A 26,281-nucleotide genomic window follows, 5' to 3' on the forward strand; every position below is an offset into this window, starting at 1 on the left:
GATGCAGCTTTTATAATTATTATTAATTGATTGAACACCAAATCAAAAGATGTTTGCATATTAAATTATGGAATACAAAGATGATGATAATAATAGACATGTGACAATATTCCTTGGCATGAAATCATTTTCTGAAGAGGCAAATAGCAGAATATTAGTATCAACACAGGTAAAGTATATCTGCACATTGCACTGAAGCGCTGAAAACCTTTCTCCCCCTGGGTATACCAGGCAAATGGATAACATGTCATAATCTAACATTTTACTTTAATCAAGAGCGTGGATACTGTCCAAGAAGCATTGTCTCTAAGTGCATTTTCAAATGTAACCTTTGTGTTGTTGTCCACATGTGCAGGAACGGAGAAGGAGCCTTACTATTATGGTGAGTGAAATAAATATCCATCGCTACCAATGTTTTCATCAAATGTGTTAAAAGTGTTAAATCCAACACATCCAGTTAAGATTCATTGTGTGTTCATAGTGTCACTGTTCTCAGATCAATATTTATTTCTGTTTAACATCTCATCATTTTCATCCTCAATTGATTAACACAAATTACATTTGAGACATCTTTCTCTTTCTCCTTTTTCTTTCAAGTTGCTGAGGGTGCGTTTCATACCTACACATCCTTGCAGCTAGGGATTAGGGTTGTTGTTTGTCTTTTTCCCCACACCGTGTCCCCGATGTTATTATTATTTCTTCCAATGTTGTGCATGTTAAATGTATGTTGTCTGTTGGTTTGCGTATTGTGTTTGGCTAATGAATATGTTTTTGAAACAAGCTCAGAGAACAGGCATGACTTACAACAATATATGCGGAATGCACGTCAAATAATTTACACTTTAAGTATATTGATTTGTTTGGGAACTAATTATTCTCCATTGTCTCTTTTCTCTCTTGCTGCTTCTCCAACACTGCCCCCCTCCTGCAGATATAACCACAGGTACTGCCACGCCTTCTATTTGCTCACTCCCAATTAAAAAACATTGCTAATAAGTCACCATTAGTACGCCTATCAAGCTTTATCGCATAGCACATATTGTTGTTCACAATCATAATTGTGGCAGATTTACCTTGATTTCCGACCGAGGCAGACAAAAGCAGGCTTCTCATTTCTAGCCGATGAACATCGATTTCGCCGGCTGAAATGACAATTCATGTGCTGTAATTAATCCAACATTAGTTAGCCCCTTAAATTGGTGGAAAACTCTGTCTCCAGCTGTTTTCTTTGATGCTTCCAGCTGACTCAAATGAGAAACACTATAAAAGGCTGTTGGCTAAATAAATACCATCAAAAATATAAATAATACATTACCCTGAGCCTAAAGCTGTATGTCCCAGGCAATAAGTTGATGTAGAAAACACGTGAATAAAGAAACATCAATGTTCTTGAATTGCAGTGCAGAGCTAGTTAGTCCTAATGCGTATAAGGAAACCCCGATTAGGGGCTGACCTTACAAGACTTTAGATGAATGCTTAATTCTTCGTATGTTTAAACTTTGTGTTACAAAAGACGAGCCTTTGAAGATGAAGCTGAGGCTGTGGGAGCTAAAAGAGACGGACTGAGCTGCTAACGTTGGCCTCTTTTATTGTAGCGTTCAGGAATGGCTCTCACACACGGCTCTGTCAATTAACAAAGTGCAAAAATACTAACCAGCTTGAGCTAAATTCACCCGCTGAACAAGCTATTGAACAGAAGAAGATGACCAACAAACCATATTGAATCAAGAAAGTATACTATTATACTGTGCTTCACTTCTCGAGTGACTCTTCCTCTTCTGTCTCTCTCTCTCTCTCTCTCTCTCTCTCTCTCTCTCTCTCTCTCTCTCAATCAACAGAGGGCCCCCCTGTAGACCCCCCTGAAGACAGGGTCGCTGTAAGTCACGTATTACTCTTGTATTCTCTGTTGCTGATAGCCTCAGTCAGCTGTTGACTGTCTGCGCCTGTTTCCTTCTGTATATTTGTGTGACCTGTCTAGAAACACCTGAGCTGCATCTTCTTCTTTGTTTCACGTTTGAAGTAATTGAAGGAATCCAGCACGATACAAAGATACAGCATACTTTAGAACCTCCGCCCGGTGGTTTGCACCTTCTGCCGTGCAGTTTATTGTGCGCGGTTGTCTCTTCAGTATCAGAGGTGTATAAGTCTGTTTTGTGATGCCGCAGGTGTACGTGGTGGTGGGCATTGCTGCCGTCGCCTTCACCGGCTTCCTTCTCATGTTGGTTATTCTGAAGTTCGGAGGGAACTCCAAGTTCGGCATCAAAGGTAAGACTCCTGACTTATTTCTGCATTGGTGGTTTCCATCTTTTGGGGGTGACTAAATGAATACACTGAATGAATCCCCCCCAAAAAATGATGGCGATTTGTCTGTTTGTGGACATCGATGGCTTCATGGACACATCAAAAACACATTTTAAAAGATTGATCACTTGCAAATTGTCTTTTAAAGTTAAGTTGTTAATGTGTACCAGCCCTGACGTGCAGTTACACATGTTAGCTTCAGTTATGGTATAAAAAGCCCATGACGTAGCACATTAATGCAAGAGTATGAATCTTCAGTCTCACTCGTGGGAGAACTGTTCACATTACAGGGGATATGTTGGACATTTTCCTTGCAGTGGTTATTTCAGCTCAACAGGTAGTAATAATTATAGGACCAATCTGGGACCAACGTCTACTTTGGGATAGCTTCATTTATTATGTTGAGGATATGATGAAAATGACTCAAAATGTGTGTTTGTGGTTGCACAATAAATAATAAATCTACTCTAATATGTAGACCATCACGTGTCCATGAATCCATCCCGTTGAGGTGTAAACAAGGAGCAAGGAGGTTCATCGGGTGATTAACACGCATGTCGACTAAGCCGAGCTCCTCTTTGTCGTGTTGATGTGAAACTACGGTGGCGACTTCTCTAACGTCTGTGTAACGTGTAACTAATCTATTCTCTTTTATTCATCGTGCTGACTTACTGAGACTAATTTGTCTTTGTTTTGCTCATTTTGATGCTTTGTGTAAATCTCCTCATACCTTGTGCACTAACAACTCCTCCATCACTCCTTCCCTTTCTACATACATAACGATGGCGATGCTGTTTTTTTAAACGTAGACGTGTTCAATGCGCAGCGAAAGAACTGCAAGCATACGGACGATCATCTTTATTTCCCAGTGGCTCATTTTCGGTTGTTAAAGGGGATTCAAGTTGAAACTTGGCATGGCGAAAATCCCAAGATACAAAAGCTTGGTGTAGGAACGGTTTTCTGTGCCTTCTATTCAGTTGTCTTTTGATTCGTGTTGGTTAAAAAAGCAGAATGCATTCATGATAAGCAACCCAAGAAATCAAAATTCGGAGGAAGTCACTTTGAGCTTTAAACTCGGTTTTTTTTGCACCGCTTGAACCATTAGCATTTGATGCAGTGAAGTGTGTTTGTGTGTTTGTGTACGTGTGTGTGTGTGTGTGTGTGAGAGTGACTCTTGTTTGCACTGTTGAAGTGCAGTATTTTGGCATTGATTGATTTATGACCCCCCCCCCCAGAGAGGAGGGGTGCAAGAGAGATGAAGCAGCTAGTACATACACTGTGTGTGTGTGTGTGTGTGTGTGTGTGTGTGTGTGTGTGTGTGTGTGTGTTTGTATTTATGGTCTTGTGTGTGGTTTCTTCTTTCTCCAGGAGTGGTGAATGAGGTTGCTCGGGAAGGAAATTATCTCTCTAATGCCTCTCTGCATTCCCCTATATATCAGTAGTTGAGTTTAAGTGTGTGTTCTTGTACGTCTAAGCATTTTTGCATGAGTGTGTGCGCTTCTTTTCGTGTGTAGGATGTTGGGTCACATTACGGTTTTGCCCTTCTGATTGCTCCCCTCGAGTCTTCATCCTTCTCTATTTCCACTGTCGACTTCCTCTACGCATGCGGTCCTGTCCTCATGCTCCACATACATCCAAATGTCTGTCCCTGCAGCATGTTGACATTGAGTGTGTGGAGGGAGAGGCTACGACAGCGTATGAGGGCCATCGTAGGCAAAAAGAAGAAGAATTGCGGAGCTGGTGGAGGGGGTCATATGCAGAGAGAAAAACCTCTTCTGGAGATTAAAGTAATAAATAAACTATAAAGGGGAAAAGGGAGGGGTGGGGGGTTACCAGAGGTCCCTCTCCCCAGAAAACTGCGGACACAATTCTCAATAATCTGTGGTTCAACACACATTATATATTTTATATTATATCGTCTGTGTTGCTTTACCCTTCAGACTGATAAAAACTGACAGTTGGACATGGTACCAAAAAAAATGGTCCAAATTAAAAATCATTGTTGGATTTTAGAGACACGCCTTTTTGTAGTCAACGATAGAAAGAACATCAATGAAAACGTGAATAATTATCCTTCAGGAATAGTGTAATATAACAGTTACCATATTAACACTTAGGACTAAATGTATGACTTTATAATCTTGCAAATCTGTGAAGTCTTCTCATAAATGTACAACTTTAATCTTGGACATTCAGTTTTTTCTCTGTACATGCCAACCTCCCCCAGTTCCATAATCATAACTTTTTTTATTTGACTATGCAATGGCCCTAATACGCTGTTGTAGAGACAGTGGTGTCCGTATAAGCGAACACGAGTCGGAGAGCTGTGAGTAATCCACACAACGGCCGTGCCCACACTGTTTGAAACCTCCACATTTCCTATACTGACCAAAGTACATTAACAGGAAAATACATAATCATACATAGCAGCAGAAGTCAGCAGAAGTCAGCACACTACCAGCGCTAATCAAATCTAACAGCACTTTGTCATAAAAACATGATTTTCCAAATTATAAACATGTGCACTGATGCATTCGCATACAATCGCACGCACACACACACACACATACACACACACACACGCACACGCAAAAGGACAGCTGGCCTGTACAGCGTGTGCTTCAGGCCTTGTACCTTATTGAACAGGTGTGCATGAGAGAGGCACAACTCGCCTCACTGACGCCGTGTGAGTTGCTGCCCGTCTCTCTCTCTCTCTGTGCCAGTTGAGTAAAAAGCTGTGCCTGCTTTATATTATTCATGTCGACTGCATTATTATGCTCCTCTCTCATCAATAACACACGGGCAACATTTTGTACAGGATGCTTCTCACGATCTGCTCGCTGCTTCTTGACACTCACAGGATGGACATACTGTATGTAGCATTGTGTGTGCATGTTGTTGCGTTGGCAGATGTAAGATTAACCATGTGGGTAGCGATGGCGTTTATTGGATATTCAGTGTTGCTGAAATACTGTTAATCTTGCTCGTCTTTGCTCTTGACGTGCGAAACCGATCGTGTTATTGGTACGCAGGGGATGGCAAACAACCACTTTTTTCAAAACATTTTCTGCGTATTTACACGTTGCTACAAACAGTAGCAGTGCGAGCGTCTATTCTGCACTGAGTGCTGCTCGTTTGGTGTGTTTTTTTTCCTGGAAAAATCATAAATTTAAGGTGAAATGCAGCTCAGTGGAACACAGTGGAAGAGGGCCAGGACAAATACCACAAAGACCAACCGTCAGATCCTACATTTAAGGGTACTGCTAATTTGCCAATAGAAGTAAAAGTAATCATTAAAATAACTACTCAAGAAATAAAACCAAAGCATTTACTAAAAAAATAAAACATACCACATTAAGACACCAATACCACAGAACCCCCCTCATTGTCAACATACCTTGGAAAGCCATACATCCGTTGAAAGCCCTATGTCTCTAGTTTGTGTTATTAAAGGTTCATGAAATACACATAAGCGGAACTAACAGATTTATAATGCATGCAAACAAGTGCATGCTTTTGTGCACTAAACTGTATGGCAGTCACATAAAGTGGGCATGTTTGTAAAGGGGAACATTGTGGGTATCCATAGAACACATTTTCATTCACATATCTTGACTTGGAGGTCAAGGGACCCTTACCAAAATTGCAATGCCAGTTTTTCTTCGCCGAGATTTAGATTGAATTGTTTAGCATTTTTCAGGCTCTTTCCTGACAAGCCAGCATGAGATGGTTGGTACCAAAGGATTCAGTATGTAGTCTAGTTTCCCGAAACTACGGTAAGTCCAGGGTACTCTGGACAAGTCCTGCTGTGAACTATTTGTAGTGGGTACTTTAAAATTAGAATAAAATAAATAACAGAGCTTTGAGGTTTGTGTTTCCTGGATTTATAGGGGCATTGTTTCTGGACAGCCAATAAGACCACACAATTGATTAACTGCTTAAAAGTTAAAAGAGGATTATAGTATTATATAAACCTGAGAGACTTGAAACAGAAATCCCTCCCATGCTTTATAATCGGTCGGACGTCACTATTGTTCATAGGCCAATTTATTAGACACATTAGGCTAAAACTGATCTGATCAATACAACTTTCCATTTAGAAGAAGGAAGCAACTACACTGGCTGAGTCTTGGCCTGAAATACCACATTAAGGCTGCATTTCACCTGTGGGGTTGCATACCGGATGAGTTCCATTTGCCACAAATTGGCTCAAAGGAAGGTCCTTTTGTGAAGTCCAAATGCAAGCAGCTGTTGTTTACAATGAAGTGTGTGAACAAGTGAAAGATTGTAGTTATTTATTCAAGAAGTCATCTTTGTCACCCTGAAAGTCAGAGAGAAGTACGAATGCTGTGCGAATGTTGGATGCTGCTAAAATGATCAAATGAAAATGAAAATGATTAGGGCTCTGAGAAACTGGCTGGCTTAAATAGGCCTGTTGGAAGCTTGACAGCTTACACAAAATTACACATAACAACCCTCCCAAAGAGACAGCGGCTTCCTGGAAGAGAAATAGACGAGACAGTGAAGGCAGAGAGGGTAGGAGTTACCTCAGCAGCATGCCCTCAAAGCACCTGTAAGGAGGGACGCGTCAACACAAACCTGAGTTCTGATGCTCCAACAAGACGGAAATGTCAAGGCAGGGGTGCTAAAATTGACATTTGAGAGCAAGAAAAACAGAGAGCTAGAAAAACAGAGAGCAATCCAGCGAGGGAGAGAGGGGACGAGGTGTAAAGAAAGCATCGGGAAAGAAGACGGAGAGAGAAGAGCTAGAAAGAAGATGTTAGAAACACAAAGCAAGACAAAAATACTAATAAAAACTGAGAAGAAAAGAGAGACGGAAGAAAGAGCTCCCTTGTCCACTTATCAATGATTCATCATTAGTGCAGGTTTCAGTTTTGTACACTCCTCCATCCCTCTCTCTCTCTCTCTCTCTCTCTCATGCAAAAACAGCTCCTCACTGCTGATCGATCAATATGACACCCTCAAGGTCAGGAGGGCTTCATTCTGGGGCCGACCAGGCATGCTCATTATTCCCACCACCTCCTCCTCCTCCTCACCCTCCTCCCTTTCTTCTCCCTCTCCCTGCTGAAAAGCAGCTTTTGCCTCCAGCTTTTTTTCGAAGAAAGCCGCTCACCCACAAAACTTTTGAAAAAAGGAAGCAAAGGCTGAATGAGTTGAGCCTCATTCAGCCTGGAGGCTGGAAAGAAGCCATCTACGATTCTGTATTTAGACTTGAGCCGAGTATCGAACCTCAATGCTTTTCGAGCACTGGCCGAAATGTGTCGGCACAACTGTGGTATCAGCGTCAGATTGCTAGACTTATTTTTTTATTTAAATATGTCTTGATTTAAATTATAATATTGGTCATTTTAGATTGTATTTTACGCAAAGTTCCTGTGCGGCTGCTTTGTGTTGAAACCAAATGAAACATTATACCTTCAGCCAGGTTTGACTCATTTTTAGTGTATCACCCAGAAAGGTTGTGCAGCCCAGTGGCGCCAGTTTGTAGGGGTCTCGCTCTTTTTGACAGGGGTCCGGTAACCATGACGGCGACAGACTGATGACAACATTTAAAATACGACTACGTAATGTGTTGTTATAAGTGAGTCATTTATTTAACAAAAATAAACAACTGTAACAGAGTCTGACAAATAATCTAACAAAGTGAAGTCTTGGCATGCTGTAATGCTGCACCAACAACAATAAAGACAGCGAATTGAGTTTATTGATTGATTGGCTACTGTGCTCAAACAACCAGGAGATTCAAACTTGGGAAAAACGGCACATTTTCTTAAAATTGTGTCCTCTCCTCCATAACACTTTGAAAAAAGACTGGAAAGGTATAAAAAGCAGGCAAAGTTGCTCCCATGTTGCATTAAACTCGTTTCTGGGAGTCCATCTCAGCCACGGGGGCTCCATTTAAAAAAAATTGCATACAAGCTGTCAGAGATCTGTCGGGACGTATTGAAGAGTCATCACATTAGTCATTGCAAATTAAAATTGATGAACTGCTTCCCGACTAGGTGAACACCTAATAATCACACACATGTTTTGCCCTGGTCATGGCGCAGAAGTCTCTCTCTCAGTTCACAGGAGAGGTTTGGATGTCCCAGGGCAGCTCCTTCATCACCGCTCACTAGGACTGGTCCTACGATGAAGCACATATTTAGAGAGCAAGAGTTTTCATCAAACTATTCATTTTCAAGAATTTTCTTGTAACACATGAACATGTTCTGCTCCTCAACTGCCTGAGCAGCACGACCTTTGAAACTGGCCCATTCCTTCAGCAATGCCTCCCTCATCTTGAGGCCACCATCTTCCTCCCTCTCCAGAGCGTGTAGGTCGATGACACTGAACACAACTAGAATGGTAATCTACGGGAATCTCCTCTCCAGATGCTCAATCAAATGGTCCAAGGACGACTTCCTTACCCTCTGAAAAGATTAGAAATACAAGTAATTTGTATCACACTTTTACAACGCTCAAGGTGATTAACGATAGAAAATAATCACATTCGAAGCAGCTCATTTATTTAGGTCCTACATGTTTCAAGTTTGTGAGCGGGGGCCGACGTGAGCCCGGGAGTTAATTTCCACGGCGTAAGTCGCATGCTAATCGGCTAGCATGCTAGCTCGAGCTCTTAGCTGCTTCGCTGAGTATTTCAATACCTGAATGTGAAAACCGTCACCTTCTTTCCTCTTCTGGCTGCACGTTTGGACGTTTCATCCGTGACGAATGACCCTGGTGGCCTCCATGATTTGTCGAATGGTCTCAATGTGACAGGCCTGAGATTTTCAAAGCAATATATTAAAGGAACAGGGTAATTTTCATTTGACAAATTGGTGTTGAGCTAATTATTACAACCTAATATGATCCATAACAGTCAAAATAAAAGACATTTTCCTTTTGGAATAGCCACTTCAGGCTGGTAAGGACTTCTGCCTGGAGGTGGATGGCAGCACCGTGTGTGTAAACGCCCCTCGCTACAGGGGCCAGGAGTCTGTCAGCTGGTTGGCAACCTGCTGTCATTACAGATACACATTAAGCTAAGTATTTGATTTAAAACCGGGCTAAGCTAAAAGCAAACATTTCTTACCTGTCATCACATTCTCACTGTCTCTCCCCAAACTAAATACACAAGCCGTTGGTACCTCACGCAGTACCTCACGGATGGCTTCAGGGCAGGTGTCAGCCCTGCAATGGCTCCATGTCAAGGAACCGACCAAAAGGATGCACTTCTCTCCACCTATATTTCATACAATATACCCAGCTCGGAGTCAGATTTATATTATTCAATTATAAAATGAAAGTACCTGACGATCCGGCTGCTTGGCCAGTAACACATACCGGGGATCTCCAAAATGTCATCCATCCTTGCTTTCATCAAAATCAGTAATATTTATCATCTTGAAATCTGTTTGACTGTTTGCACAAAATGTCATGGCAATACATCTAATAGTCTGGAAAAGTAATGGACCGACTGGACAGATTGACATTACCAAACATTTAGGTATTGGCACCGTAATCGGAAAATATGATCACTATGCAGCCCAAGTGTTACGTATTTCAGTTGGTGTGTGTGTGTGTGTGTGTGTGTGTGTGTGTGTGTGTGTGCGTGAGCTTTGAGGACCCGTTTAAAGATCAGTGCGGTAAGATGTTAGAATGACGCCTGTCAGGATAAACTCACTTTCGTTACAAAGACGTTTCCTTGGCAACCGTAACAACGTGTCTGAATGTCGGCGGGTTACTTGAGGTGAGCGACCTGAAGCTGAGTACTGTAGATGCTTGAACTGAATTGTTTTGCACTTAAAATGTGATGTTTTTTAGAAGGTTTATATTCAGAGTACCTGACAACAAAGTCACACACAAGATAAAAACTGTGAGTGTAGAACATAAACGGATGGATGGTTGGCTGGACAGTGAGGCGCAGGCTCTCGTGGTGTTTATTGTTTCCCTTTGCGTTTTTCAAGGAACAGTTGTGTTTGTTTGCAGATTAGTCTTTTGTCAGAAAAACTAAATATCTGTGTTTATTATAATGTAAAGATCCAGGTAAATGTGTTGCTATTATAGTTTTGTTGACCACGAACCTAAGTGACCTTTCTGCTGACATTCGACATGATGTCTTCTTCTAGGTTTTTGTGTGGATATTCTTCTAAAGTTGCAGCAAATGTTGCCTAAATGTCCTTTTCATTTCCAGAAAATAGGTTTAAAAACACCGCTCACTGCCCAGTCATTAGTTTTTACTTTAGGTTATGAAAAACTGTTTTGGAAATGTCACGTTTCTGCAGAAATTAAATAAATGGGACTAAGTAGTTGCAGTTTATTTTGAAAAGGTTTTAAAGTGTTGGTGGTCGGAGTCACAGAACATGAAACATAACGACCATGAGATGGACTCTCTCTACTGCTTCTTCGTCAGGCGAGTCCACACATCATTTCCCGTCTTGTATTGGTCAGCTTGACCTTTACAAAAGGTCAGAGTTGTGAGAAATTGGATAGTTGAAACTGGGAGCGGCGTGTGGGAACAGGACATTTTGTATGCGGACTATTTGTGCAGGGCGCAGAGGGAAATGATTACAGAGCAGCTGAGAGCAGCTGAGTAGTTCAAATGTGTTTTCCATTTTGAAATACAAGGGCTTTTTAAATTTGATCATTCTCTGCTTCAAAAAGGAAGCACTTTGAAATGTTCAGCGTGACCTTGTTTGATTCTCCCGTTGATAACATGCTTATCAGAGAACATTAATGGACTTTCAATGGTTACACAAGGAACCCAGGGGGCCATGATCAGAACATGCATTAACTTCATATGCATCTACATATTTAGGACATTACAGATAAGTCTGAGTGAGGTTTTCTGGCGGCAGCTGTAATTTATTAATGGAAATCATTTCACTTCAATGTTATTTTCAGATGGCTGAACGTAGATCAATGGTTTGACTGTCTTGTAATTGCTACACAAACAGGGCTCATATCTAATTGTTGGAGAGTATTCTATAAAAATAACATCAGCATGACTGTCTCTCAAGTGCATCCTGAGATTTTCTTGACAGGACAACTAATAACTGTCGATGTCAGTGTTTCCTCTAAACGCCACTTAACCCACCAAAGCAACAAAAAAAGATTCCATCTGTGAGAAGAGAAAAATGTTTTTTATTACATTTTTAGATTCTGCCATTGTTACAGGGAGGCCATCGGTTAACACGTATGTTCGTACATAATAACACGTGAATCACAACAGAGCTTTCAATATTGTGAAGAAACTAAAGCTACTAATGGTGTTTCTAATTTAAATTTGCATTAGTGTCAACACATTTGATAACACTTCAAATCAACATGATTTGCTGTGTGCCTAGTTTGATTTGCTGAGTGCTATCAAATGTGAATCGAGCTTTGAATCCCTTTATTTATTTTTAGCTTTGAACATTTGAAGCATGAGTTAAATGTAGAACTGCACTTGTTGGTGGGTAGGTCATTTTTTTTTAATTAACCTAAAAATAAGATGAGATGATGATTTTCTATTAAAACAACAACAACAACAACAACAACAACAAAACAGAATATCCAAAGTAACTGGGCACATCTTTTGTAGGTGTCTCCAGTACCACAATGACTCACACACAGACACACAAGGTAAAAGCAATATGGTAACTAAAGTTTTGAAATAAATATATAGTGCAGTCAAAAGTTCAATATTTCCCTTTGAAAAGTACTTGAGTCGAAGTATGACGTAACATAAAATAGAAATATTCAAGTAAAGTACAAGTACCTCAATACTGTACTTGAGTGTAATTGTACTGAGTTATTTTCCGTAACTGTTACTGTTTGGGCTTGGGGGCAATATCATGTTGTTTCTAGTCAAAAGTCATAAGATTCAAGTCACCATTCAAGTTATGTGAGTGCACATCTATTTGTGCGTGCAGACGTGTCCGTGTGTTCGTCAGTGTGATCTTTCCCCCCTCAGACAGGATGACAGTGTGCTGTTTTCAAGGTCCTGCCGGTCGCTCGCTAAAGGCCACTGCTGCCAGAAAGTGTGCTCATGCTGCATCAACGTGGCTTTTTCTTGGCAGTCCAGTGAATGTCTTTATGATAGGGTCTATGTTAATGAGGCTTTAGATATCGATCAACACCTAGTGCTGCTGCACTCGGGAAGATACTCAAGCGACCGCGAGACAAACAACGCGCGCACTAAAGTCCCCAGTTTTCCTGAATATGTATGAGAGTTGGCAAAGATGCATGCCAATATCATTTACTGTGTCTGGCTGCTTTTGTGTTGTTAATTTGTAAAGCATTTTCTGCACAGCAGGGAAGGAGATAAAAGAGGGGGTGGGGGGAGAGAGAGAGAAAGTGGGAGCAGCAGTACTGAGCGATTGGGAGCAGCACTATAACAGATAGAGGTTTATTGATTGATCAATTGATCGTTTGTCTCTGCAGACTTCCCATCTCCGCCTAATGCTAAATTCAGCAGCTTGTGTGTGTGTGTGTGTGTGTGTGTGTGTGTGTGTGTGTGTGTGTGTGTGTGTGTGTGGTGTGTGTGTATGTTCTGCATCTACACAAAAAATGGTTGCAACACATGAAGGGGGAAAAAGGTGCAAAATAGAAATAAAGCAAGTCCTCTGTGAATAAATGTCTGTCCTCCCCCCCCCCCCCCCCCCCCCCCCCCCTGATACATAAACATGTTCATACGTGCATGTCTGGTAAAGTCGTACTCTTCATAACAACCGAATCCTCTTTATTACTTGTGCTTGAAGCTCCAGAGACACAGACAACCAGTTACATGTATCACTGGTTCTTAAAACCCACTCACAAGCAAATCTGAAGCCGACATGCCCAGAAAAAAACACCAGCATATTTCCTGAGAAACATGCACATAAAACAGATGTCTACAAAGAATACAGTCCAAATGCTGACAAAAAGTGTGTTGAATAATTCAGAAGGTCACATCACAGAAATTGATTTAAAGACGATATATTTACGTGACCATGATCTTTTTGTCCAAGGTGATGAGTATCGACAATAACTACAGGATTAGTCCAACTATACGCTCAAATTATAAAATGATTACAAAGAGTCAGACAATCTTGCGACGTTTCTCAAAATGATAATGGCTAGTGTGGTTGTTTGTTTATTTACATTTCTGTTTGTTTTTTCATCAATTATTGAGCAACAAGTGTCACCATTTCTTTCACTGTTCGCAAAGAACATAAAACTCACGTTAAATATTAAAGATGATGTATACAAGATTGTATTACATATCACATTTGGTGCGCTTTCAAAGGAAAGCGCACCAAATAGACATATACTGGGTATACTGATTCATGCCTGTTTGTATATTAGTTTATTAAAGGAAATGTTTGTCGGGACAGCTGATTTATTTCAAGAGTTTTCGTGAGAATATGAGAGGAAAGGATTCCAAATTGAAATTCAATACACCGGCTGGAAGATGGTGGGACATGAATGTGTGTGAGGCGAGCAAGAGTGTGAATCTTGGTGTGTGAAGACAGAGGACCACATGTACGTGACAGCAAAAGAACATGTGAGAAGCAGAGAGAAAGCCTTTCATTTTATGTGTTTACTTCAGCCAATACTGTATGTTAGTAACCTCGGAGAGCATCCCTTTGGATTTATTACTGTGTTTCTTGAAGTGCAGTCCAGACCCATTGGGCTGAGCTGTCCATGGGTTTCTTAGCTGACGTAAGACAACTGATTAAAAATCAAGAAAAAAGCAGTCAGAAGCCGACATGCACAGAAAAGCAGCTGTATGTCCTGAGTTTAAACGAACATATGGTGTAACAATAAGGAGAAATATGTGTTGTATATGTAACCGTGAGTAATCTTTATTCCTCCATGTAAAGTGAAAGAAAACACATTTCCGTAGCAGCTGTATCACACAAATGGGTTTTGTGAAATGCATATTGAAATCAGTTGGCCTGTAATAATTATTTCCATTATCAATCCATCTTTCCATTATTTACTTGATTAATTTATCCAGTATTTGGTTCATGAATTGGCTGAAAATAGTCCCAGAGCCACTAATAATTGGAGTCCGAGATAATATTTTTTTCAAATTGCTTATTAAAAGATATTTAGAAAAACAGTAAATACCCACAAACCAGAGAATATCTGGCATTTTACTAAGATAGACTTGAATGAGATATAACTCAACGAAAATAAAAAAAAGTACAATAAATAACAATAATTTAACGATGAAAACGGTTTCCAATTAGTTATCTGTCAATCGAAGTATATTGTTTCAGCTCCAATGCATACAAATATTCCAAACTGCATAGATTTATCCATTTGCAATCAGTTATTGCAGAAACTAATGACGTGTGTAATTCTCACAGCTGTAACGTCTCCCCAAGCCAGTAAAAATGATGATGAGATGCATCATTTCCCGAACGTTTGTCAAAACCTGATCATTGATCAAAGACAAGTGATAGAGGAACATTTTTGGTTGAAACGAGTAAATGGGAATGTAGTTCAGTGTTGCATGAGGACACTTTCCTGCCGAGGACGGCATGCGCAGCTTTGACCAAGAGTCTGTCGTCGCCTGTCGTGGATGGAGCCTTGTGGTCTATTGAGAGGAAAAGTGAGAGACGTCAAACGAATCTGTGTGAGAGATGCAGACCATGCGTACAGTCTGTGTGTGTGTGTGTGTGTGTGTGTTTCAGAAGGTTGTCAGAAGGTCTGTAGCGTGAGATGGGCAACATCCGTTGCCCATTGCATGCTGTTGCCACGGCAACCCGCGTCATTGCCGACCAGCGGTGCTTAAAACTAAATCATTATCACTAGCTGAGTCAAGGAGTGAATCACTACCTTCAGACGCACGCACACGCGGGCACACGGTGCAGCACCTGGCACCGAGAGAGGAGCAGACAATAGCGTGAGTTTATCACTGCAGCGTAATAACAGAGACATTGCTCGCCCCATTTACAGGCTTTGTTGACGAAGTGATTCATAGTCGTATCTCCTCCCACACGACTGTGATCGGCAGCCAAATGTGACATTGACATGGATTTTCGACGTTGATGCTGTACCATTGAGTTCGGTGGGCGTGTTGCTCTGAGATGCTGAGCATCACGAACGTGTCACACGCAGTGCCTAAATATATTTCTCCTGAAATATTTAGCAGCGGCTGCTGGTGTGAGCGATATAACAGGTGCTGGTTTATATATAGAAATACAAAGGACAAAAATTGCCTGCACACAAATGCAACTGTACGTTAGATTTTATTCTTTTTATTTTTTTAAACTTTTTATTTATTGATTTTTTTCACTGAACAAAAGAAAACGCGACAAAACATCGTAAATGACAAAAGGACAAAAAGAGGAGAAAAAATAAAGAAAAGACAGACATAAGTAGAAAATATATAGTAAATGAATAGGAGGTCATCAATCGCTCTTTACAATTTTTGATGCATTCTTTTCAGGTCAGCTGAGAACATTATTCATCTTCTCCCTTGTATAAAATAGATTTTATTTGATTTAATGTCTGAAAACACATCACTTCTGGCTTCCTTCGGGGACTTCTTCTCTTCAGTCTAGTCCTCAGAAAGCTGGATTGAGATTATTTTGCTATTCACTGTTGCGAGTGTCATCTTTCTGTAACTTATCTGGGCCGATCGAGGTATTTTTTGCAGTTGAGAAGTTTCGCCCCGACCCCGTTCTTTTGCTAAACGCATACACCATCACATGGAAACCTTCTGCGATATGAACCTCTTTGATCTGACATTCCTCCGCTGGGTCCCACTGCGCACCGACACAAGTATTCAGTCTTTGTATCGTGGTTTCGGGGTACACATTAAAGCCCAACGTGTCTCTGGTGGATTATTAGGTCACTGTGTGAACCTCAACGTTCCTCAAGGGGGACGTCATGTGTTGTCTTTGTGGTCAATGCTGAGTGCTAGTACAGTGAGTGTTACTGGCAAGTTTTTATTTTTTCCTTCCTTACTCATTAAAGTCTCAACATTTTTCTCCAGATTTTACACAAAAGAGAAATGACAATCGCAGCTTAAGGGGGAAAGCAGGTTGTTGTGTTTTTGGCTGGCTTCCCCCTGTCCTTTATCATAAAGTGTCAGCTGCCTGGAATGGTTTTCTCCTTTACATTCCCGTCCTGACAGACTCAGCCATTACTTGCCCGGTCTGAATTTATTTCCACTGCACAAGCTCCCTAATTACACATCCTTCTTCCTCAGACCGCCAGCAGTGGTGCAGATATTGTTTGGGGACATAACAAGCAGCTACCGTACGAGCGAGCGCAATCTGGACGAATTCCTCAGTATTGTGTGTTTATTCATTAGTGCTGTTTTTCAGTTTCAATAATCAAACAGAGATGCTAAAAGAGGATGAGCATCACCTCTATCCCGGACTCTCTTAACCTCTGGCCCTCATGTGATCGGAGCAACAAGAAGTCACACTGGAGCTCCGACACTGATCACTGGCGTCCAGGCAGATTTACACCCATGTATTACATCTGCAGCACCTCATGTTTACAAGTGATCTTAATATTAATATCTTAATATCTAGTGCTGATGGAGGAAGCAAGAGAGTGTGGTCTCTGTGTAGCGAGACATAAAGTAAGGGAGTGGTGTTGGTTGGTGGTCTGAATTTCATGTCGGAGACGGGAGTCTGTGTCTCGTCAGGTGGCATGGTGACGTTTCTTTTAGACGGGCTGCGGTAAATATCATTTCGAGTGTTCGGATTGTAATATTCGATGTGAGGTCCTGGGACAGGGATGTCATGTCGTATGTGTACAGATTGTAAAGCCCTGTGAGGCAAATTTGTAATTTGTGATATTGGGCTATACAAAATAAACTGAATTGAATTGAATTGAATTGAATTGAATTAATACATATGGACCACGACATAATGACAGAGATGCCACGTGTACGAGAAAATGACCTCCATTGTTAAACCAAATGTTAAAATCTTAATAGCTGCATGAGTTGGCAGGTATCCCCTCTAGAACACAGTGGGAGACCGAACAAGGCCAAACAGCGAGTGTATTCCAAATTATGAGAAGCCATGTAGCTCGGCATGTGCAGCAGGAAATTCAAGAGAAATGTAACTAAGACCCCGAGGACATACAGCCGCTACATTAAACAAAATCAAAATCACCGCTGGAATTGGACTCTTATTCTCTTTTTACCTCACCCCTATCTCTCTCCCCTCATCTGTTTGATGTTTCGCGAGGCATGACTCACTTACCGACAACCGTCGAACGCACAAACTCTGGCTGCAGGTGTTTTGGTGACATTTCTCATTTTCTCTCAGATATTTGGAATGCATTTAAGCCGTAACTCCCCATCCAGCGGAGAGGTTTCATTTTATTTTGGCTGCCTCAGCCTCTGACAGGTCGGTAACGTGTACACACATAAGCCTCCAACACAGATAAGGCTGTTATGTTCGGCTGGCACAGACTCCCCCAGTGACATGCCAGGTGTTGGTATCAGTCCGTAGCTTTCACCAAGAAACATGGGGAAGATTATCCTTTATGTGTGTGTGTGTCTCTGCAGGCAGGGATGTGACACACAGTTAAAACAGTTGGATCTGTCAAACGGCCCGTTGTGCTCTCTGGTACGAGGTAGAACCGTATCGGTGTGAGTGTGTCCATTGATCTGGGAGCAGTGGGAAGGTTGAGGGCTATCAAGTGAAGCTCGGATCAATACGTGTATTGTTCAGGTTTTGGTAAAAGGTCACTTTATCACTACTGTGAGTGAATTTATTTATGATTATTTTTTACAAATAAACACTTTACTGGGAAGCGGCTCTTTGTGGATGATGGCTGTGACATTTGCTGCCTGATCCATAAGTTAATACACTCAACATGATCACACCACCAGTTGTACTGTCGGCTTATCTTTGGTCCTCATGATCTTCATCGGTGTTTTGGAGATGGGGTTGATCTAGGAGGCTGGTTAGTCACACTTCATGATTATTTGGCTCAAAACAGTGGCTCCACGACTTTGGTCCAGACTGAAATCTCTCAGCTAACGGACAGATTAAATTCGGTGAAGAAGTTCATTGTCAGTAAGAGCACATTAGCATCGGCCAGCTACTTCAACGCTGCTCAGCGTAGAAAACATTCCCACGTTATCTGATTGACTTTTAGTGTTTGCATCTTTCATACTTTTCCAAAATAATTAACATTTTTGGGGAATTGTTCCCCTTTCACATGACTAGACAGAATGTGGGTGACATCATATGCAGAGTGGGGTTAAGCTGTTGAGCCCTTATTAAACAGCTTTTCTCTTACTCCCACAATAATTACTCTTCATAAGTTAAGACTTTTTTTTGCATCCCACAACACACTTCACAAAGCTCCTACACACCCAGAACATAGATCATACAGCTTTATTATTTACACTGCTGCAATTGGGCGGCCTGGTTTAAAATGACTTTTGAGGCCTACTAAAAAAACAGGTTTCTATAGATATCAGAAATACTATATTGTATTTCAAAGTACACTGACTACAAGAAGTTCTTGTGCCGCTCTGTTGTGAATAACCGTAGCATAATTTACTAAACCTCTGCTCTAATACCAGATTGAATTAACCTAGAATATTCTTTACTCACAGTATGTGTAGTGATATGAAGGGTGGAAAAACAACACAAGGATATTGATATACGTATATAGCACCATTTGAAAGTTTGTCATTAAAACTCAAAGAAAGTTGCTTTCCTAAGCATGAAATGACTGAATTATGGTTGTTTTCATGTTCATAAGCCTTGTGTACTTTCTCCATCCTACAGTGCAACAATACGGAAACTTTCTTTAACAAATACTAAGCAAAACAACTTATTGAGGTTCTGACACTCAACACTCAACTATGCCTCTCTTGCAAAATATATTTGTTGTTGCTATTATTATTATAATTTTACAGTTGTGTTGTTTTCTTTTGTTACTGTTGTTTTCTTTTTGTTATTGTTTATGTTTTCTGTGTTTCCCTTCAGGCTGTGCGTTGTTTCAGAACATCCCAGTGGAGTTGGTCTCACGCTAACGGAGACGGACACACGAGAGACTAAAAGGGAGAACGATTGTTTGTGTTAGTGTGTATTTGTGTGTCTGAGAGAGTGTTTTGGGACAGCAAATGGGAAATGGGGGAAGATAAAGAAGAAGGGCATCCACATATCCAACCAAGAAAACAAAACAACTCTGTATAACAAATGAAGGGAGTGGCCGAGGGTTACGGGGTTGTGTAAAACACACACAGAGCGGTCAGGTGGATGATGTCCATTATCAACTTCTAAAGGTAGAGGAACGAGGTCGAGCTCTGGGATGCAGCAGCCTGATCAACCAATCAGAGGCAGCCTTCAGAGACACATAAAAGCCTCCCATTGGATGAATTATTCAGAGCAGAGGGACAGAGACAGCCATTAACCTACATCTTCCCCAAATACACACATACCTCCCACCTCTACACACACCCAACCCTCTAACACACACACACACACACACACACACACACACACACACACACACACTGCTGCAAATGTTGGACATCACCACTCAGCTCCTTAGTGCTGATACAGGACAACTCAATATGTCTTTATGCACACTACACTATAGCCCCTCTTACGTACATCTTTGTAAACAATGTATATATTACATCGTATAATAACACCAAATCCAAACATGCTGCCGAACTGACAGAAGAGAGCGGAACAGTTTGAAGAAGTGTTGAGGTTCATTAGACTAAGTCACCAAAAAAAGGAATTTGGCATCAGCGTCCTGTTAGTGTAGTCACAGTTAGAACGAATAATAAAAGTGATAAGAGGAATGGGAAGGCATTTGAGAGAAAATGGCTTTACTTCCATTTGCCTCGCTCTTGCACGCTATAAATGCTAAAAAGCATAACTACGTGATTCAGATGCGCTGTGCAGGTTCTCTGAAAGTCTTTATTACACTCTGTTAACACCAGGAGAGGCAGAGCACACTGCCTGCCTGTTTGAGAGGCACTTTGCACTCAAACTGCTGCGTAACCCGTCAAATTAGTTTTGCAGGTATTCACTATACACCTGTCAAAACATCCAGCACATCCGCAAGAAAAACTGATTTATTTTCCTCCCCCTCTTCCTACCAACAGTGCTGTTAGAGTGGAAATGCAGTTGCTCTATAAATCAAACAATGTCGGCCGTGGGTTTTTTTTCTGGGGAAATATTTTTACAGTGAAGGAGGTTTGGGATGTAATTCACCTGGGAAGACGCACCTTGTCAGTTTCCAATACTGACACACACTCGTTCATAAATTGAGGTCTCTGTTAAATCAATCAACGGTAGCCTTCTACCCACTTTCCCTCTCTGAGAGACAGATGCAGTCATGCATGCACATCTGTCTATAAGTGTACATATGTGCACACATAAAGACCCATATACAAAACCATCATGGTTTGGGCTACAGTGGACTTTTACAAATGTTTTTTTTTTTTTAATGCACTTTTTTCTGTGTCCATGTGGCTCACACATGTTCATTTTGGATAAATGGAAGGATACAATGCTGCACATCTCAGTTACATTGTGGAGACGGAGAAATGCTTATATTCACAATTGCTCACATGAATTAATAATTACGTGTGAAGTGCTTAGGTGCATCCCATATGCAGATGGAGGAAGCATTTTACTTTATACAGTCTGCCATCTGTGCACAAGTCAAGTCACTATGTGGGATGACTCTCTCTCTCACACACACACACACACACACACACACACACACACACACAGAGCCAGCGCTGGCTGAGATTGAGGTCAGGGCAGATGCGTGGGGAATATTTGATTAAAAGGGTTACAGGGTTAAGACACACAGACACTTTCTGCTGGTGTGGGAGAAGGTTTTTTATAATTTTTTTAAAAGGAAATGTTTATCCAAAACCCCAGACAGCCAAACTGGTCAACAAATCTAATCTGAAGAAGAAAAAAAAAAAACACACATCGTATTATGTTTCAGGATATCTGATGTTTTTAAATCACATTATCTTAAGAGTGTGCACTTGAATAGCCTCTGCATCCTTTAATAAGACAAAAAAGGGGCGGTGCACTTTTACTTATATATGAAAATTCACATTCCAAGTGGTGTTCACTGAGGATATTGCGGTATGCTAGCTGCTAAACTGCAGTGTTACACTTTATATATATACTTTAGTTTAAGGGTTCACCTCTTCACTGGAAGAGTGATTTTTAAAGTGCTATTGTTATGGTTTTTATTTTAGAAATAAGTGCCATAAACTACCACCATACTCTCAAAGCTTTCTCAAGCTTTTACAGTGTGAGATTGATTGAATGGAATATGCAAATGAGGGGGCATTTATTTGGTTGAATCTTCACAGTCTGTTTCGTCTGTAGGTTTAGTTCACTTGGTATTCAGAGAAAATAAATTAATATGCTCATAGTGAGAAGAAAATCCCACATTACAACCATGTTGGGGCTTAGAAATAGAGAGAATTAACCAATCTGCCAAAGTGCTAATTAGGCGTCAAATACTGAACGGAAAAGTTCAACAAAATGAATAAATAAAAACAAAAGGTTAATCATAAATTTTAAAAAGCCCAAGATAAACTAATGATGAAAGTGAATGATGCATACGGAGGGTGTGTTTGAGTACGCATTGTGTGTGTTTAGAAGAAAGTTAGACAGACTGACCGAGAACGGAAGATTCTTTCCATTATTGAGGGAAGACTTCAACATTATCAGTCTGTTTCTGACATATTCAAAAATTGCAGCTCCATCAGCAACATGAATGTAACTTCTGTCTGTTGCTAAGTGTGAACTTGCATTCAAACTTAAGCTATGTTTTGGTTTTTTTTACATACAAATACAACCTGATACATTTCTGGTTTTTTTAATGCATTCATTACTGTTTAGTGCAAAGTGCAGTTAAGCTCTATCGGTTACAAACAGTTACTACCAAATGTGACATGACCCGTAAACTGCTCTGCTGAACATTGAGAACGGACTGAACAACATTGTCCTTAAAAACCTTTCAAAAGTTCAACAGTTTGTGAAAGACAGACAGTATTGTCTGTATCGTACGTATTAAACCACCGAGATGCAAGGTGTTCATGAATGAGCTTTTCAGGTGCTGGTGGGAGGCTTTTGTTTCCCGTCTCTGTGCTAAGGTAAGCTAACTCTTTTTTCAGAGGACAGACATTGAGCGTGGTATCCATCTTCTCATCCAACTCTATAAGCATATTTCCAAAAATGTCAAACTAAAAGGTAACACAAACAAGAGTGATGCTGATTCCTGTTCTGGCAGGATTTGCTCCAGATCCATATTTAGAGATAACCTTGGTCAGTTGAACAGTTCAGGCCATTTTGATATCCAAGATTCTCCTGTAATATTAAACAAAATATATAAAGTGCATTTGCAGTGAAGAAAGCTATATGTTTTTGACTTTATACTGACTTTGTTAGTTTCTATTATAAACCGGATGCTAGGCTCATTTTAAGTTTGAATCTTTTTGCACATAATTGTACATATTTTATGTTTTATCATTCTAAATTGCCTATTTACAGTTTTCTTGAAATTGTTTAAGATGTTTGCGCTAAACATTTCCAAAATGCTAACCCTGGGAAATATGACAGTATCGTATAGTAGTTAGTTTTTTTTAACTGGAAGTGAATGTTATTTTATGTGTTATCCTTACTGTATTTGTCCTTTTAATTTCCTTTGTACATCTGATACATAATATTGCTGTTTTATAACTGAAGAAAGGTCTGTTTTAACTTCATGTGTTTGTGACGGACATTACCATAATTAATTTTTCATGCGTCCCCATCAGCAATGGCATGTTCTCTAACTGCAGCACAGTTCCCTAAAACCTTTCAGTAATTGCACAACGGTAACCTTTTTACCTTCGCATCATTAGCATACACAACAAATGTCAAGTCGTGTCATATTTAGTACAAAGGCAACGCTGGAAAAAAAAACTAACCACAAACAGCGACATTTGGAGTGACAAGAACTTTTCGGTTATGATCCTCTCCCATAAACTGTTGTTGTGGCATTAAAGCTGCGTTCAAGAGGCTAATTTCTTAAAAGGCTCATTTGAATAAGATATTTCATACTTCAGAGGAAAGAAAAGTTTTTTTTTTTTCCTTCTCAATAAAAGAAATCATTTATTGGTGTCCCTTGTGTGTAAATGTGTCTTTTTCATCTAAAAAAGCACAAGCTTTTAGTACAGTGTGTTCCCCTATTTATCAGTACAAAAGGCTCAGTCAGACACAATCCATGAAACATAATATGTCTGTGAACATGTCGGCTTTGAAATCAATGCCACATCCAACTACTCTTTTATTGTGCTTCTTCTTTTCTGTAAATCATATTTCTCTCTCTCCATCAGGCAGCAACAATGTTTCAAGTCATCAAGGCTTTCATTTGCTACTGCAATACTGTCAGGACTCTTTGTCAACAGTCCCAATGCACCCGTTGAATTACAGTACAGACCTTTTTAAAAAAAAAACTTTTATTCATGGAGTGAAACGTTTATTTTTACAGTGGGATGGGTTAAGCTTGAAAACATATTCAGATCCTTTGATCACGGAAATATGACAATACGACTCCAGAAGTTATTCCTTAAGTAAAAGCAAGTATATCAGCAAAATGTACTACAAGTATCAGTAGTAAAAGTACTTAGTTTAGAAAGCGTGTTGAGGTTGGGTTCTGCTTGAAAGGAACTGAAGGTTTTAAGGGCTCGCACTCGGCGGTCAAAAGGATGAGGTGCTGTGAAGATGATGTCGCCTCTTCTTTGTTCCTGTGAAGAGTGACAGTGTAGTTGTGTAAAGAGAACAAGGAGATAGGAAAACTAGAAAGAGAAGTGTAAACCCTGATTGCTTCCTACCTACGTTGGATTGTAGATTACAGAACGGGGCAGACTGTGGTGGATTTAACTAACTACATTAACTAGAGCACTTTACTATTTTAATATTTTTGAATTCTTCTCATTTTATTTGACAGCTAAACTATTTGTATTTCATACAAAGATTTGACATTAAACACATCTAACACCTTTTCTATACTAAACCTCTCATTTAGATAACTGCTCCAGTCCCAAAGAGTTCAAATGACCCACTATTTTATAAAGAAAATGCAAAAACAAGACACCAGCTAAGTGAAAACAAAAAGTGCTGCTTAAAAGGTGATGCGTGAGTATTAGCAACCTAATTATGGAGAAGATCATTTTACGTTTTTGTGTTTACATTCAAAAGTAAAGGAAATAATCTAGTAAAATAACGTTCAATTTGTAAGGATTTTTTGTTGTTGTGACTTTCCATCACAATAGGTCGGATAGATTAAAAACAGTGCGTTCTTTTAAGATTGACTTATTATTTGCCATTCATTTAAGTGTTAGTAACAGGTTAAAGACAAGTGGGTTCATGTAAGATGAAAAAGAAAGGTTGAGATGTGATTCTCTTTTATACATATTCTCTAATCTGAACATTTTATTATTTGAAGCACACCTGGTGCTCTGATGGTCTGATATTACAGAACCGGAAACACAACAACAACACGGTGCCCTTTTCACATTGTCATTCCTCTCACTGTCGCCTCCTTCCCCGCTTCTTCGTTTTCACATCTCTGAGCGCCTTCCGTAGGAGGAACTGGTCTTCCAGTGTGTCATATGAGAAGGTGAATGTGGGTTGAATATTAAAAATAGAAAAGATCAGACTTGGAGGAAGGACGAGAGAGAAGGAGAGAGGAGGAGGATGTGTGACGAAAGAGAGCTGGGTGGTAGACACATGGAAGGAGATGAGAAAGGAGATACGTGACGCGAGACAGACGCATGAAGACAGAGAGAAGAGGAAATGTCTATTTTTACCAGTGTTGGTAGAGAGGAAAGAGGCATGCGATAGGCCTCTGCATTAGGCCAGAGAATGGAAGGATTTTACGCTTGTACAGGCAGATTTGTACGGACCTTTACTGAACTGCAGTGTAGAGGAAATTCTACCCATCTACTGAATCCATCCCACTAAGTCTCTGCCCTTTCTTCGTTGTTAGCTCTTCTACCTCATCATGTATCTTCTTTGTCTGCATTTCCGTTGTTTCTCTTTTTAATAGTTTTCTGTTTTCTGTATACCATTTTTTACCTTATATCTTACTTGGGAAATAATAAGACATTTATTTCAAAGCTATTTACTATCATAAGATGCCATTTACCCCTGAAACGAAAGGTACCTATACAATTGGTAAAAACATACGGATACACTACTGTATAATAACTTTAAAGTTAATCAATGACTGGATTAAGTTGACAGAAAAATAACTATAATCCATATTAATAATTTATTATTAGATTTTGTTTTCTTCATTTTTGAAGCAAACAAATGCAAAACATTCTCTGGTTACAGCTTCTCACGCATGGATTTAATAATAATAATAATAATAATAATACATTTTATTTGTATAGCGCTTTAGAAGGTACTCAAGGCACTTGACATGGACAAACAATAGACGCAACAACAAAACAAGAAAGATGACTGCTTATCTTTGTCTTATATTATTGAAAACTGAATATTTAGTTTCTTTCTGAGTGCTGGTCAAACTAAACAAGACATTTTCAGATGTCAACTTGTCATGATTGCCCTTTTGCCACCGTGTTTTGTTGTTCCACACACTAAATGAGTAATCCATAATGTTAATAATTGGTGTTGCCGCGGAAATGTGATGAATGCTGTTAGATAAACCCTTTCTATTTGTCAATAATGTATCATCTTTTAATCCAATAGAAAAAATTCCAAAAGCTCTTGGGAGAAATTGAAGCCCCCTGAAAACCTGGCTAAGATTCTCATTCAAAATTAAAATTAAAATATAAACAATATACACAATATAGAATTTCAGGTCCGGTAACAATACCAAACAATTATCTGTTTGTGGCAGCGGATAACGAGATAATGGATATCATTAATCTTACAAATGCAAAAAAAATGTTAAGAGAACAATAAAGAACAAAAACATATGTAAATTAATAACTATTTCAGCGGTAAGCGAGACA

General features: G+C 40.0%; 1 protein-coding gene across 1 annotated transcript in view; it reads left to right on the forward strand.

The window, feature by feature from the left end:
- The window catches only part of ntrk2a (neurotrophic tyrosine kinase, receptor, type 2a), a 72,999-nt gene that overhangs the window by 17,354 nt on the left and 29,364 nt on the right, over positions 1-26,281 (forward strand). The window contains exons 10-13 of the mRNA XM_034541571.1: positions 364-382; positions 932-943; positions 1,839-1,876; positions 2,166-2,265. Of these exons, the coding sequence (XP_034397462.1) occupies positions 364-382; positions 932-943; positions 1,839-1,876; positions 2,166-2,265 (169 nt within the window). The remainder of the gene's footprint in view (positions 1-363; positions 383-931; positions 944-1,838; positions 1,877-2,165; positions 2,266-26,281) is intronic.

Source organism: Cyclopterus lumpus, chromosome 9, assembly GCF_009769545.1.
Source record: "Cyclopterus lumpus isolate fCycLum1 chromosome 9, fCycLum1.pri, whole genome shotgun sequence".
Taxonomy (NCBI): domain Eukaryota; kingdom Metazoa; phylum Chordata; class Actinopteri; order Perciformes; family Cyclopteridae; genus Cyclopterus; species Cyclopterus lumpus.